The sequence below is a fragment of the Apteryx rowi genome, unplaced genomic scaffold, assembly GCF_003343035.1.
Source record: "Apteryx rowi isolate R43461 unplaced genomic scaffold, aptRow1 scaffold_14, whole genome shotgun sequence".
Classification (NCBI taxonomy): Eukaryota; Metazoa; Chordata; class Aves; order Apterygiformes; family Apterygidae; genus Apteryx; species Apteryx rowi.
The window spans coordinates 1,567,554-1,584,613 of record NW_020447641.1 but is presented as its reverse complement, the minus strand read 5'-3'; the positions used below and the strand labels follow the sequence as shown (position 1 = coordinate 1,584,613).

The following is a 17,060-nucleotide window of genomic DNA, read 5'->3' as shown; positions in this document are numbered from 1 at the left end:
GCTTGAGGATAGCTAAGTTTTATAAAAGAGATCAGGACACTAACTGGAGATACAAAAGGTTGAGGGGGAAAGTCTTTGATTTGGAACGTTGGTTGCCTATATTCTAAGGCAATGTACCAAGTACTCATTTATTTGGAGTTTCTTGTTCCAGTAAAAACAGAAAACCTCCCGAAATCTCAAACCATTAAGGGGGCAAGAAGAAACTTTAATGTCAAAGCTTTCAATATAATGTTAACTCAGGTCTGATCACTTTTGCAATAATTGGAGAATTCTGATTAAATAAACCAAAAGTATTTTTCATTCCAAGTGCCCCTTTCAAAATATTTTTGCTAAATGGTTCCCTGCTTGCTAATGTAACTCCTTGCTTCACAAGTTACATAGTAGATCCCTGCATTTATTGTATGTGTTCATTGGCTATGCTCCCTGCCCTTTGGGGAAGCGTACTTTTTTGAAATTTGTGGGCTCATAAGCATGAAGTCTCACTATGAGATTCTGGATCCACTTTTTCTTTCCAAAATATTTCAGCTAAAGCTGTTGTCCCTGTACTTCTCTTAATGTGGAAAACAATAATTTATGGCAACTGTTGGAAGAATACTGTTGTTTAATGCTTTGTCATAACTTTTACTACATAAAAGAAAGTCTTTAGGATAAAGATGTTCTCTTCAAAGATAATTAATTCAGAATGCTTCTACTGGTACCATATGTCAGTATTTACAACTCTTAAAAACTTAAAGAAACTATTCTCAGGTAAATGGTAATATATTGTTATTTCTTTTCTCTTGTAGATTTGTTGCTTATTATTTACTACTGGAAGGCTATTGGTGACAAATTTTTTGTAATACATCACTTGGCAGCTCTGTATGCTTACTCCTTTGTACTGGTGAGCGCAGATGAGATAGAGAAAAATGCTTTATAGATCTCATTTGCTTAATGTTTAAAAAATTCTTCACTATTTGGTGTGTTACCTTTGTGAAATGCATATTTATATTTTCAGTCATCATTACTTTCTAAATAGTTTTATCAGTCATTTGTGCTAAGTGCATGCCTTTCCAATATTACAGCCCTTCAACAAAAATATGTCTAACTTGTTTGTCTGTTGAAGCTGGACCTCTTTTCAATTTTTGCTTTAGAGGGACTTGAGAAGGGGGGCTTATGTGGTTACAGGAAAGGGTTTCAGATAAAACCACAAGTCCCCATTTAGTCAGAAAAATCAGAAGGAAGCAGTTCAATTGGTTATGTTCTGCTTGTTACTGTATTTGCAAGGCATTTCCGTAGGTGAATGATCTCTAAATCTGGTGCATGTGTTAGTCAGCTGGGTGTGTTTTTTTTCTTTTTCTTTTTTCTTTTTTCTTTAAAAGAAATCTAAGGATCCTGTTATGGTGTACAGTGTCATATAAAATATCTATTTTATACTTCATGTCACCCAGACACTGTTAAAAGAACACTGTACTACTTTGGTAGAGAGGATTCTGAAATGTATTCTACTTTAATTGATGTTATAAGTTATTGAACAGCTGGTAGATAGTACCTGTTAATATTTAATATTAATATGCTAATCTGAATAATGTACAATACTGTGTGGTTCCTAAATATATATTAAAGGGACCTTATCAACTATTTAGCATAGGCTAACTTCAAGTCTTTTTATAGCTGTTTGAAATTTCTCATTATATAACTTTTTGACTCTCTGAGACTTCATATTTAAGGTTACTTTAGAGGGGAAACTGGATGATCGACTGTATATGTCCATAAATATCTGTGGCATACATACATTGAAGGAAAAAGGGGAAGAGAAGGATACAGTTCTAGGATAAAGACTAATTTAGTTACTTTGCTGCTATTAGGTGGAATTTCTCAAAGATGCATGTGTGACTTGATAGAAATCCCACTAACCTCCAGAATAGCACTCCAGAATTACTTCCGAAAACCCCCTTCAGTAAATAGTTATTAAAAAATGCATTATTTCATCTACCACATTTCTTTCCTTGCCTACTGCCTGTATCCCAAGATTATGATATAAAGTGTGGAGGCAGCAATATGGAATAGCAAGCTTTCACTTATTTATTTATATGTAAATCTTTGGTTTTGTTAATAGGTAAATGAAAATTAAGGCAAAAAAGCAACATACAAACCCTTGCATACCAAATTTATCTTGGACTTAAGGTCAGATTTCCCATGTTATTGTTTAAAGGAGGTGAAGTACACTGACAAGTAAACACCCTTTTGAGTTGAAGATAATTAGATCTACCAATATTATCATGGGTGAAGCTGAATTAGAGACAACTGAATACTAGAGAAACTAAAATATCAGTATAAAGGCTAATCCTTGATGCAAAAAAACTCATTCGTTGTTTCTGGAGTAAATGGAAAGTGTAGTTATTGTGTGAACTTTGACTTTTTTTTTTTTTAGATAGTTTTTGTTATTCAGTTCTAACTTTACCCTTAGATGTCTACGTGTTACTCTCACTGGCTTATCTTCAAAAGAAGTTATTCATAGGTATCCTGTTTCAAAAATGGCTTTGAAGATGGAAGAGAATTTGATTAAGAACACAGATTCTGTTTGGTATAGTGTGAAGTCTGATGTGAAATGCCTGAAATATTCGGTATTGATACACCTAATGGGGAAAAGAAGAAGGATTACATATGGGTTGTTCAGCAGTGCTGCTGAATGTTTTTTGAATATTTTTGTCTCTGCATTTGTAAACTGCTGCTTACCCAGTCATGGTATAATGGATATTATTTCCAGCATGTAGCACAACCAAAAGATGACACAGAGGATACTCTGTATTTTTGTCACTTAGGGGAAAGTGTTCAGTTACAATGTATATCAGTGTAAAAGCTTGACACCGGCATAGAGTAGGTGTGCTCTTCTTCCACAGTATATGGCAGGGACTAAAACAGAATTGGTGGAAAGGGTTTCCCCTGCAATGGGGAGGCGAGAAGAATTTAAGGGCTTTATGTGCCCTTTCTACTGCCAACTAAGAGCCAGCCATTCATCTTCATTTTGGCAAACTATATTCCCTAAAACAATGTAGGGGCTTTTTCCTCTACTTTACAGTGATTCTGTTTCAGTTTATTTAAACATGAGAAATCTAAAATATTTATAATCCTCTTAGATGGTAACAGCATTGCTGTAATTATAACATACTACTGTTTGTGCCAGTCTCTTCTAACTAGCTTTCCACTGCCACTTAACTGTAAATATTTTAAAGATTTGTATAAAGTGCTGTAAGAGACTAATGCTCCAAGATAACAGAAGGACATTTGTATCTTTTGTAGTAAAACTTATTTTGAAATTGTAAGGAACGTTGGTGCAACTAACAAATTTGCTTGCTATCAGTTTTAGTAAATAATTTGAGACACTCATTCTGTGTTGCTTGAAGACTCTAATCAAGATGTAACTGCTAGATTGTTGAACTTTGTATGTCTATTTTATTTTGTTAACTAGAGCAAAGGTTTGTTGGCTTATTTTGGAAACTTCCGTCTGCTTGCAGAGTTTTCCACCCCTTTTGTGAATCAGCGGTAAGTGGTTCTTAGTGAATTTTTACCTAATTCTTTTTTGTTTAAATCTGTGTTATTTATTTCACTTAGGAAGTTTTGTGTTACTGAACATCAGCTGAAAGTGAATTAATGCGTATTTTACTAAAGATTACTGTCTGGAAACTTCTACTATGAAAACTTTTAGCTGCTATAGACACAATGGTACATTTGATGTATTCCTCACAAGTTCCTCTTTAGATTATCCTTCATATAAAATAATAAGTTTTCATGAAAGTACTGAACAAAAAAATTCATAAATATAGTATTAGTTATTAGCATATGTGTGTGTGTTTAATTATTATAATAGAAGTTGTAAGTTTCAACAGGGATTTTGTTTTTAACATCATGGACCAGCAAAAAAAAAGGCAAGACAGCACTGGTATCAGAATCCTAGGATGGAATTGCATTGCCCTAGATAATGTGAAGTTTATTTTATAATACTGTATAATATATCCGTATTAATATATGTATATAAATATATAGATTAGTGTAAATATATACATGTATCTTTATTTTCAAAAATAGTTCTATAAATAAATTTGAAAACTTAAAATAGAAAATTAGTAAAGCATCTAAATACAGCTGAAATGGATAAACTTCACACCTTTGATAAGAAAAGAAAGTGGCAGAAGGTTCTGTGTAGAGTTCAGTGACAGGTGAACCCTGCCATGCCTTATAGTGCCACCACAGGAATCTCTGCTGTGGATGTCAGAAAAGGATTGTGGTAATGCCATGTGTCACAGGCAGGGACAAGCACTCAGTAGAGTTTCCAGGTGCTGTAGGTAGAGTGGCCTCTCTCTCCTTGCTCCTTAGCCACTGTGACCCAACTGGGGACAAGGACCTGCCCCGGGAAGACTTTGCCTTATGAGAGGGGCTTTGGTATAAGGTGGTGTTGGAATCCTCCTTCCTTCTCCATTCTTGGTGGTATAGGACCAGATCTTTCAGTGCAGCGGATGCCTATTCCTCACCCATGCTTCTTAGTGTGTATTTCTACTTCAGTGATTTTACATGCATGGCATCTATCTTCTTTTCCAGGTATCTAGTAGAGAAAGGCAGGATAAGGTGGGTAAGGGGAAGAGAAAAGAGGAGCTATAGTCCTCCTGCAAAAAGGGTGTCTGAGTATTGCCCGTTACAACACTGGTTGTAAGCTCTGAAATGTTTTAGGAGATGGAGCTCTAGGAAAAGATTGTGCTAAGATTCCTTCTGAACATTTACTTGGCAAATTCAACTTACAGGAGGGCAGAAAAGGATAATGGAGTTCTACAGAGGCTACTGTCATTTGCCTAAACACAGTTGGGTAGGTATCTTTAGTCTAATCTCTGTGTCCCATGTGCACAGAGAAACGGAGAAGGGAGTAAAGAGATGCTTCTTTTAAACTTGTTTTAGGAACACAAGGAAGAAGAGAGTGAGAAAATGAAAAGGTAGTATGATACTGTGTAGGTGGTATTATATTTTAAAGATGGCATCATATTCTAGATTTTTATGTGGAAATTCATGTCCCAGCGAAAGGCTGTTCTCTGACAGAATTTAATCAAGAAAGGATTTCATCCTGGGTTTAAGTGATACTTATACTGATGCTTACCTTTCAGATTGTGTTGTTAGGAAGTATAATGATACTTCTGGTTATTAAACGAAATATATATTACGTTTTTTTTAAAATGCCTATACTGTGACCATGTGTCCCTGAATATCCCCATTTACTGCTTTCTCAGAAAAACAGAAATATCTGTAGGAGATAAAGTCCCTTGCACTAAGAGATGTCATCTCATTAGTGCATGAATATTTTTTCATTAAATTTGAAGAAAACCAGATGCTTAAGACAGTAATGTAAATTGTTGATAATGATTTACATTATATCTCTTGTTTGCATTCTTAATATCATCAAAAAAAGAGCTATTATTAAAATGATATTCTAATCTCAGAACTGAAGCATTTTCTTTGTATTTCCTGTCTCTGTTGTTAGGGGTATCTAATTGGACAATGTCTCCATGTCAAGCATCGACTCCCTTCTATTTTAATGTCAACATTTATATAATGAATTATGGACAGTGATGGGTAAAAAGTTAATGTTCAGTGTGATTTACTGGCTTTTATTTGTTGGAATTTGGTGGGAGAGGGAAATCACTAAGCAGATGTTTAGTTACCCATTTTCCTACTGTTACCTTTGTAGGCAGATCACAGTATACATTAAAAACTTTTTATATTACTTGTGGAATCTGCACAATATATATCAAGTAAAATAGAGGCTCTCATTGTTGGTCTTGCCAAATATATCAGGTCCCTCTCTTCATCAGCCCAGTAACTGTTGCTGTGTATCCTGCATCTAGACTAACTGCTGGAGAACCTGGCTCTTAATCATCTCAGTTGCACTCTAACCAATTCCTGGAGTGTTTCTATTGGAGCTGAATGTCTGGCAAATTTTTTTAGTATATCTGTAATTACCTAGGCCATAATCTGTAGGTAATTAAATGAAAATTAACTTTTTTTGGCAGTCTTAGAACTGCTATCTTGGAGGGAAAATTTTTTTTTTTTTTTACCCCTATATCTTCTTGAGAAATACTTAGGTTATTCCACTTCTTTCTGGTTGATGAATACAGTGATTTAAGTCATTTTCCACTCGTCCTTTCTTTAACCTGCCACTGTTGCACAGGTTTTTCTAGCATTTATTCTCAGTGTGAATGATAAGGAGTTAAAGGAGTTTTGTTCCTTTTTTTTTTTTTTTTTTTTTAGGAATTCAACTCCCCTGTTCTGTGTGCTAAACAATAGATAATAGTTATGCCTCTCTGCTAAGGAATTAATATACAAGAAAATTAAGGGGGAAAAAAACAACCCCCCCCCCCCAAAAAAAAAAAACCCTACACTTACGAACCAGAAGTGGTAGTGGGAGGAGGGGATTGTTTCATTTATCTTTTTCATTGCATAACATACCTAGTTGTGGCACGATCAGGTGCAATTTATAATGTCTGATTCTGAAGTTCTGGCTTAGGGCTAACAGAACCAGTCAGAAAATCCCAAATATGGGGAGCCAGACATTAGCTCTGTCTAGAATACCACATCCAAATACAATATGCTAGTAGAGAGGTACAGAGCTCCTAGCTCAGAATTGCTTTCAGGGGAAAAAATAGATTTTTATCAGTTGTTCATTGGTGCAAATTATCATAAGAAATAATATAAATTTTGAATTATAGCATAACACATGTCATAGTGACTGAAATGCATACTTGTTGTGTACTGATTTACAGTTCAAATCAGGATTTTCTACATGTTATTCCCACATCGTACTGGATATCACACAGTGCTTACTTTGTTTGTTTGTTTGTTTTTAACTGAGCAGAAGGGTTTACCAGTGAAGCCAAGACAAAGGGCAGTAACTTAGAAAAGAGAAGGTTAGAAGTAATTAATAAAAACAAATAAATTGTAACCCCCCATAAAATAAAATCTCTTTTTAATGGAATGGCTTTAAGTCTGCTTGGTGTCTGTGAACACTTCTCTTTTGCAGGTGGTTTTTTGAAGTATTGGGATATCCCAAATCTTCAAAGGCCAACATCATCAATGGTGTGCTTATGACAGTTGTGTTCTTCGTCGTGAGAATTGCAGTCATGCCTATGTATTACAGCCGTGTAATTTCTGCATTTGGAACAGAGGCTTTCGAGAGGTTAGGATTTGCAGCCCAGAGCGCCTGGATTATCTCAAGCGTTGTTTTGGATGTTATGAACGTGATGTGGATGGTCAAAATTACAAAAGGATGCTACAAAGTTATTTGTCTTATTGGACAGGAGGAAGCCAAAACTCATAAAAATGGGAAATCTGACTAGAAATCACATGCATAAAATGAAACTTTTACTATGAAAATAGTTTGGGTTCACTGAAACAGTGCACACTTTTGCTATGGAATGCTCCTCTTAAGGAAACAAGGTATTACCTCTGTACTGATCTTATTCCTTCCCTAGCCGCACTGCCTGCACGCCCAGGGTCACGCTTTACGATCTTACCGAATGAGGAACAGCAGCATAAGCTCACACAAATGAATTCTAGGTGTGTGCTCCAAGCACTTAACAAACTACTGAAATTAGAAAGGAACTGACTGGTTACTTGGTTGTTGTCTGCCAGTGTGTTCTTAAGTGTTTCACTCAGGTTTCTCAGATTAATGTGTTTTATAAATCCAATGAATATTGACTCTCTCTCTTTAAACAACAAAAAAACCCCCTCCTGATATGGTGCAATTTTCCTGGCATGTTCCTATGTTTTCTTGTAGGAATATTTAGTGTTAACAATCAAGATTTCATTTTGACAACTTTTTAATTTTTTTCAATAAAAAGAATTTAGCTTTGATTCTGTGAAGTATTTTACTGCTTTTTGTTCTGTTTATATGCATGCGCACCATTCGGTGGGATTTATGAAATAATTTCATCTAAAATGCTGTATTAGAAGACCACAAAATATCTTTAAAAAACTGTTAAAATTCTCCAATTTTGATGGGAAGTATTAACTTCTACTATGTTAGCTTACATACAATAGTACATCTACTAAATCTCCCATGGAATTTTTTTCAGAAGTTAGCATGGTAAATGATATGTGGAAACAGCATAATTCTGACTAGAGTAATTTTTCCTTTGCTGCTACTGCCTTTGAGAAGTATTGTAACTCCCCTCTGTTTTTTTTTTACCATGGGACATTTGGGATGTTAAGTTTAATTGTAAAGAGATAAAATTCTTCTGTATATGTGCTGTGTAACTTAATACGTTTTTCTTTTGTCACAGAAATGACCCATTTGCTATGAAATACTGAGGTCTGTTTGCCCCATTTTCCTTTTTAATCAGATTGGAAATCTGAGGTGTTGATTAAAAACATTCTTGAATTGAGGAAGGAGTTGAACTTTGTACATGTTGAAAAAACTGTCAAAATTCTTTAAAGCTATCAAGTAATTCTGTAGAAGACAGTTCATATCATATAGAAAAAAATTTTCAGAATCACATATTTGTCAAAAGGTACTGCAAACTTAAAGATTTGGAGGATGTCAGAGAGAAATCTTAACATCAAGGAATGGTCTAGAATCTAAATTATAATGCTATTTGAGTAAGTTCTGTCGGGTTTTTTATGATTTTGAGAGCTGTATTTGTATGCCTGTTTGGTTTTGTATTCCTTGTTTTAAACCATATCTGATTTGGGACTGATCAGCTTCTGTTTTGTTTTGCTCTTTTTTTCCCCTTTGACATTACTTTTTATGTTATATCTTCTGTTAATGTGTGTTAAAGTATGCATTTTTCACTTACTGTTTAAGTGTTTATACTAATTTTTGTAGCAGACTGTTTAAACAATTTATTTTTAAACAAAGAGAGTAAATATTTGCTCGATGTGTAGGATATTTTGTTTTCCTCTTGTCCTGTCCTCTTTAACAAAGCTGTGTGAAAATAGCTCTTATCCTTACAGACCAAGGTGTCAGTGCCCAGGCACTACGCTTTTGGGCGAGGGAAGCAGAGTTCCCCGGGTGTCTGTAAGACAGATGCAAAGAGACTCTGTAGGCTGCAGTGCCTCATAACCGAGGTAACTATGACCAGTTTAGTTCCCCTGTTCAAAATAATTTCATAGAGTATTTTTAGGGTTAGCATAATACTCATTTTGACTTTCACTGTTTAACTGGCGGTCATTTATTTCCAGTGCAGTTTCCCAAGCCTGCCTTCTTAGAGGAGAAGTCAAGAATTGTTAATACTTCAATTCTTTTTATTCTGTGCTTATTAATACTTCAAGTGCACAGACAAAAGATCTGTTTATGCCTTGGGAAACTTAGCAATTTTTTTGTTTTGTGTTTTGTTTTTGTTTTTTTTGAATGAATGCCGTACCTTATCTTGGTGCTAAAAAAAAAAAAATCCATACTCTTGCTGAATTGATTCTGTGGCCTGCTTTGCTGAAAGAAAGGGGCTCTCTTTTATATTAACTTGCAGAACCTTGCACTACCTTAAGGTAGTGATTTCGGTGTACCTAACGCAAAATCTAGTCTACATACAAAGGCACTATGTTTGCGTTACTTTATGATTTAAAGGTGTAAATGAAATATATCTTGTGCTGTTTTAGTCACTAGCTCAGGGCATTATTTTGTAGTAGCATATTGCTGTCTCAAATCAATTTCAAAGTTAGTAAATTCAGACATTTTGGAGAATACACTTGCAAGAAGAAGTCTGCCTTTTATTCAGGAAGTAGGATGAGAAATTGATAATTTGAAGCAAATCTTAAGATGACAACTTATGAACGCTCTTGAAATTCCTCCCTTCAGCATTAATCTTTAATACTATTCAAATCTAAACTTCAGTAGCTTAAGTTTTTGTTTGTTTGTTTTCAGTGTAGAACATTAAAATAATCTGTTTCCTTCAGTTCTAGATAGATTTGTGTATGACAGGAAAGAAAGAAGTCAAGTTACAATAAAACTATGTTAAAATTAGGTTGGAAAAAGAACTACATAGTGCAAATTGGGCAACAATCCAGAATGGAAAGTGGAATAAATATTTTAGAACTTGCAATATTTTTGATTGCTGTACAAAATTAGTGTAATTATCACAATACTTTGCAATACATTAAGTTTTCATTTTCTAATTTGATATTTTAATTATTACAGTTGCATCCTGATGTATCTGCTATATGTCAGAAGACAACTTGTTGATGAAAAAAATTAATACTGCTGTATTGGCCAAGGACTGTAATAAACAGTCTGCAAATTTGTGATGTAATGAGTACATTAGTATAGGGCACTTTCTGCCTGCCTTTAAAAGCTTATAATATAGCAAATTAGATAGCATTGGCACCCATTTTTCAATTGCACTTTATTCATTTAAAAACTGTGTTGAAATATTTATAAATTTCATATTGCAAGCCTGTTTCTCTGCTTTTTTTGTGCAAAAGACTAAAAGCATGATTAGTGGTTACTGTGATAAGCGCTATCTTTAGAATCTTTATTATTATTTTTTAATAGTGGCTTTAAACCTCCATTTTTACCAATTGCATTGTCAAGTGTAAAGCAGAATCTTGGTGTGTCACCAGGTTCCTTTGTCATGGACATATCGAATGGAAGGAGTTGATCTTGTAAAAATGCTTAAATATCTTGTTTTTCTTTTCTTTTATATTCTTCAATACCAGGTGACATAAAATTAGCACGGCGATCATGGCAGAGTCTATTTGTACCAGTAAGGCTATATGTAGGAATGTAAGTTCTCTTTTTGTATGGCTTTACTTTTTAATGAAAAAATGAATAAATATCAGTTTCAGAACTACTACAGGGAATGGTAGGTCAGGTTTTGCTTTTATAATTCATTTGTGGATGCAGTATTTTGAGAGAGGGAATATACTTAAAAGTACTTATTGGCTAGATGAGTGTTAAAATGGATTTCAATGAAGTTGAGAACCTTTATGCTATAGAGATGCTTAAGTGGTAAGAATTCCATATCTGAAGTCTATTCTACCTCTATAAATGCATTTTATTTTGAGTGAGCTCGGTACTTTCTTAGCTTGATTGCTTAAAAAAAAACTATTGATTTTTGAAAAATATTCCAGGAGCAGGAAAATGAGACAAGCTGACTTTATATATTCTTAACAATTCCAAATTTTGTATTCAAGTTTATTAAAAATTAAAGTAATTACAGTGTCTTAAAGAGAATTACTTCTATCTTTATATTAAAAATGAGGGGAGAGGATTGTTCATAATGCAGAATTCATGTTAACCTAAGAGAAAAAACTTACACAAGTGAGCAAATGTGTACAAGCAGGTTTAAAGAGGAGAGGTGGAGGAGACCTGAACACACAGTATAGGAATCCAGATTTCTTCCTACTGTTGTAGTTGGGACAACAGTAGAATAATAAGTAGCAGAAAGTATTAGGTATTTCTATATCTCTGTGCCCACTGGCAAATGAAATTTGCTTCTTTTTAAAATTTCCGAGCTGCATAAAATGGGTTATTAGTTGTTAACTGCTGTATGAAGAGGACTTCTTGTCACGGACTTGTGTGTGTATCAGTACATGTAAATACAAGCTTTCCATGAAAGATCATTAACAGAGAAGTTTGTAAAGTTGTTTTGTGATGCTTCTGCTGAGCCATTCAGAGGAAAATAATGGGCTGCTTGAAAATTGCTCCAACTTAGGATCTGTTGCAGTGTTCACTCCTGGGGAAAAAGGAGCTAGAATTTTCAGATGAAAAGTGAAAAGTGTGAAAGATTTTCTGAGATGTATGGATACCCCTTTTCATATTTTTAAAAGCCTGCTCCACAACTGGCTACAAGGGACTTCACAAGGAAGGATTTGTTCCTGGTGGAGTGTGTGTCTCTATGGAATGTATCTGACAGCTGGGAAGAGAACAGCACTTCATTGCTCAGATCCTGACACCAGTCAAATCAAAATAGTGATCAGTATTTACAAACTTTAACATTCATCCAACCCCAGGTAAAATCTCTTTGTGGGACAGGTGAAGGTCTTAGGATTTTCTGAAAGCAACTTGCAAGGTCTTTTTATGGGAGAGAAGATGAGTGATGTGCTGCTTGGGCTGTTCAGAGCTCTGGGATTAAGTAGCAATTCATACTTTTAGGTGGTAACACATGATAAAGTTTCTTATCCATTGCAAATCTCTACTAGCTACCTCCTTACTCTGACATTCTTGCTCTATTTATAATAACCAAGCACTTTATAGCTGAGTAAAGAATGGAAGGTAGCTATGAAGAACAAACTGGATTTTTTGGTATAAGAAATTTTTGTCAAAAGATCTTCTGAGATAATTTTCATTGTGTGGTGTCTTGCACTCAGAAGACATCTGATCATAATTATGTACAATAATTTTTAATCTAGTTGCAGTGTAAAGGAAATGTCTTTAAGAGTGAAATTATGAAGAGTTCAGCATGTCTTGGGATCAACCATATAATGATTGTGTGCTATTTATAACTTCCTGGTCATTGAAATTTAAAATATAAAAACAAAATATTCTGTAGTGGATCTTTATTTTTAAAATAATCTATGTGTGGGATGTCAAAAATTGTCTTGTGGACTGGACATGCTTTTATGAGCTTATAAATATTTATGTATATGATAATTTGTACCCACGAGGAAGATGTTGCATGTAAATTGTCTTCTAAGATTTTAAATATTGGTATTTTTAAATTTTTGCTAGGTTTGAAAGCAACATTTAAATATTAATACTAAGCTCTAATATAGAACATAACATTTTTAATGCAATGCAGGATATATTGTTTTTATTGTAACCCTATCCCAGTTTCACAAGACAAATCCATCATATAATAGGGGGAAAGGAGGAAAAGGGCTAATCATGAGCTCTGGCATATAATTTGCCTGCTTAGTATGCACACATCCAAATATCCTGGATTTGTTTCTAGTACGCATATAACACTGTTTCCTTTAATATCTACATATATGTATATATGTAGAATAACTTAACATGTAGAACATTTAACCTGATAGAAGACCAAATTACAAAGTTGGAAAAAATGATTTACAATTTAGATAAAAGTAATGGTTCATGAAGTTCTAAAAATGTTTATATAATCTTCTGTCTAAAACCAAACTTGATAAATGTTGTAAAACTAGCTTATGTGCAGAGTGAGGATGAAAAATGTAAGTTCTGCTACACTGACTTCTGGTAAATCATGACAATCCAGTTTGCAGTAAAGTTAAAACTCTAATACTGTCACAAAATATCAGTGTCACATTACTAAATTCAGATAGTAATGTGGCCTGAGTGTCATAGCAATCCTTATCATTGCACAAGAATTAAAAAAATACAATATAATAATTCTGCAGATTGGTTATAAAAGTAATCAGTTGTAGTAAGGTGAATGATTAAATATTATGGGTATCAATTTACTTCTTATTATAATTTTCTAAATGATTTGTTTGCATTTCATTGATATTGTAGAGCATTTCTATATTTTGTTTGAACAGTTTAGCAGCTTGCATAAAGTTATATTGCCTGATTTTTTTTTTCTTTTTTTGATATATGCAATAATGTCAATAAGCAATAAACTGCATGTTGTATGCAAGGTATTGGTACTTCCTAATAAAAGAAAAGAACACAGTTTCTTATTTTGTGAAATTTTCTTCCTTAATATGGTAATAGCTTATGTACTTATAATAAATGCATCATGAAAGAAAAATTTACTTTGGGCTGAGTTCACAGACACTTGGCTCTTATGGTATCTTGAACCTGTGTGCTGAATCTTTTTTATTTTAAAAAGGTGGGGAGGGAGTATGAGGACTGAGCCAGACCTTTTCAAGTGGCAGGACTTTTAAAGGCTGAAATCCTGCCTAGGACACTGCTTGGGCCACAAATGTGACTTAAACTACAATTTAGGTTGGGTGTTGAGGAAAAAATTCAATTTATACCGGATAGTATAATGATATCGCACTTTATTGTAATACCACATGTTCCAGACCTAAGCTTGAACCTTTGTTTGCAGGGCCTAGGGATAAAGAACTACTGTCATTGGTGTATTGTGTGTATGATATGTTGCAGAGTCCTTTACTGAATACCAAGATAGGCAGTTCCTTAATACAGCAATTCCTAGATTCTGTATATGCAGAGAGCATATGCCTGGAACCAATGAACTGTGTAGTAGGCTGGCTTCCAAATCCAGGAAATGTTCATGTGTCTTTGAGTTTTATTTTGTACTACTAAATTACTAGAAGAAAATACAAAGCTCTCCAGTGATTTCACTTTTTTTCCTCTCAGGTTTTAAGGAGAATTTAGTTTCATTTGTATATGATATTCTTGGGGTATTAATTTTACAATGTTAAGTATAGAAAACTACTTGTTAAATAGTCAGTCTGTTTGGAAATGACTCAGACTGGGAATGCCTGGAAATGTCATTTGGGGTCGGATGCTATATGGGTCAGATTTCCAAGTGCTTGAGAAAGGACAATGAGGGCTTGGTGGGAGGCTTTAATATTGGCACTGGACAGCTTTTAATACTGAATGGTAGAAAGGAAGGACTAAACACAGTTGGAAACAAAGGATTCCTTTCAGCAAGCCATTCTTAACCTGACATTCAACAAATCTTGCAAAGCGTGAGAAACGCCTCTCTCTAAGATGTAGGATATAAAAAGTACTCTGTATATCCACTTCCTCCCTGTCATGTTTTGGCGCAAAGTTGCCATTCACTTTGTCTCACGACTTTTTTTTCATCATCTCTTCTGTTCTTGCTGAAAATTTTCTTTTCTCTGCATTTGTATTGGTGTGATAACTCTGCATTAGGGTCTTTTGTTGGCTTTTCTTTTTCAATTTTGTTCTTCACAGCAGATATCTGCAGGTTTTTTAGATGATGGGCTATTATTGTGAGTATATTCTGGTCTTGCTCCACTTTTCAGAATTGGAGCTCACAGTGTAATGTACTTAAGATGGTACTTAAGCTCGTGTGCTTCATTTGAATTGTGACCTTGGTGGTCTCTGAAGTGCTTTACATTGGGGGGGGGGGGAAGTATTTGTTGTTTGCGTATGTTATGAAGGGTGAAAGCTATTATCTATATGATGACTAATAGGTAGTAGTTATGTTGTGCAATTGCTGCCCCTGATCCTGATGGTGGAAACTGGGGAGATGGCATACTGATGTCAGCAACGTAAGTAATGTACTTTGACCAAAAGCTGCAGAACCAATTCCCTGTCTGAGAACGTCAGAAAGATAAAAATGTGTTTTACCTTAGAACCTTTCTGCCACTGACACAAAATATTTGAAAGTGGACATGTCATTTGATCCACAAGAAGCTGTTATTACTAAACTGCTTTGTAAAATGCAGTAAGTGGAGACCAAACTGTTTGTATGTTGTTCAGTGCTGCTTACACAGCTCTTACTGTGCATGCAGTCTTAGAGATTTGGGTAAAGCCAAATTATGCCCTAAAACTTGGACAGGGATAGAGGTAATCATCGTGTTTTCTAGGCATACAGAAACTAAATTACTGATATAATGTCACTTTCTAACTCTAAGTTCTCAATAAGCTGTGCTCATAATTCCTGTATGCAGAAAGACAGGTAGGAAGCCATTTCCTCTTACAGAATAAAGACTGTACAAGGGCAGAAATTAAAGGGCTGATATTTGATTTTGCTTTATATTTGTATTTTTATGTTCACACTGAATCATGGCACTATCCTATTTAATAGAAAAGATACCTATTCTGAAAGGATGGTATGTGAACATGTTCTTAAAAGCTTTACTTTTAATTTTGAGAAGAATGTATAAAAGAATACTTGTCTTTATTCTGAATCTTTCTGAAAAATTTCAAAAGAAATGGGAGAGGATTGTTCATGTCTTATTTTACACAAAAACATCTACATGGGATGCAAGAGACCTCTCTTCCAGATTTGAATTTGGATTTTCCACATCCCAAGTTAATGTATTAACTGCACCACTTAGAGCTGTAATTCCTTCTTACTTTTTTCCATTGCTCCAATGAAATAGAAGGCTCCAACAAAAAAATATGGGTTTTGATCAGCTCTAATTTCAATATATAAAAGTTTGTCTTGTCCCCCCCCCCCCTTTTTGCATTTGACAGCCTATTGACTCTGCTTTGTGGGATGAGTATTGAAAGTCCTGTAGGGTTTGCACTCATGTCTGTTACTGCATATCGAGATCTTAGGGATAGGATGAAAATAGCCTTCCGTGCTCTAATACAAAACAAGGCCCATTTTCTGAATCATGAAATTGCAATGGTATTAATAATACTTTATATATTTAATATATATTATACTTAGCCCATGAGCTCAACCATTTAATTGCCCACTGTTGATAAATGTGAATAAGCATGACTGTTTCTAGACTGGATTTATTTAAACAGCATCTTCTATCATGGAACTGAGACAAGGTTCTTCAGTAAATCTCCAAGACCTGTGATCACTCTTGACTAGCTGATTTTTGAAAACCAGCTTGAGGAGCCTTAGTACCTCCATGAGGTTAATACCAAAAAGAATACTGCTTTACACTACTGAGTCAGGCTGCTGCTGTATTCAGTATTTCTTCCATACGTAACGTTTCAAAATTATTTGTCGTTGTAATAGTGTCTTCACAAGCAAAGGCAAAGCATGACTTAAGACGACAAGATCAAATGTAGCTCATATGCTACACAGCTGGAAGGGATTAAGTTCGAGTCTCAGTATATAAAATTGACTTACCGTTGACAAATTTTGAAACTTTTGTACTCTTAAGAGAGGAGTGTAACCAGTAAAAGAGAAGCTAGCAGCCTTGGGCTTCGTTAGCGGCGCGGGGGTGGTCACGGAAAAGCCTCTTTCCCGTGTAGGCGCAGCCGGGTGCTGCTCCCGCTTCTTCCCGGAGCGGCGGCAAGGCCGGAGGCTGCGGCGCAGGCGGCTGCCGCCTCCTACCGGGCAGCTCGGCTCCCGACCGGCACCAGACGCGGTTTCGGCGTCCCTCGGGGAGCAGGGCCCGCCCCGGGTGTCGGGTTTCCCCGCAGCCCCTTCCGGGGCTGCCGCCTCCCGCCCGCCCAGGCGGCCCCGCGCCCCCGCCGCGAACGAGGCTCCTGGGGCGGC

General features: G+C 35.3%; 1 protein-coding gene across 8 annotated transcripts in view; it reads left to right on the top strand.

Moving 5' to 3' along the window:
- Positions 1 to 13,686, top strand: part of TMEM56 (transmembrane protein 56) — a 45,075-nt gene extending 31,389 nt beyond the window's left edge. For all 8 annotated transcript variants that reach the window (XM_026057698.1, XM_026057696.1, XM_026057695.1 and 5 more), the window contains 3 exons: positions 786 to 880; positions 3,449 to 3,522; positions 7,040 to 13,686. In XM_026057698.1, coding sequence (XP_025913483.1) covers positions 786 to 880; positions 3,449 to 3,522; positions 7,040 to 7,355 — 485 coding nt within the window. In that variant the 3' untranslated portion in view covers positions 7,356 to 13,686. The remainder of the gene's footprint in view (positions 1 to 785; positions 881 to 3,448; positions 3,523 to 7,039) is intronic.
- Positions 13,687 to 17,060: the final 3,374 nt, after the last annotated feature.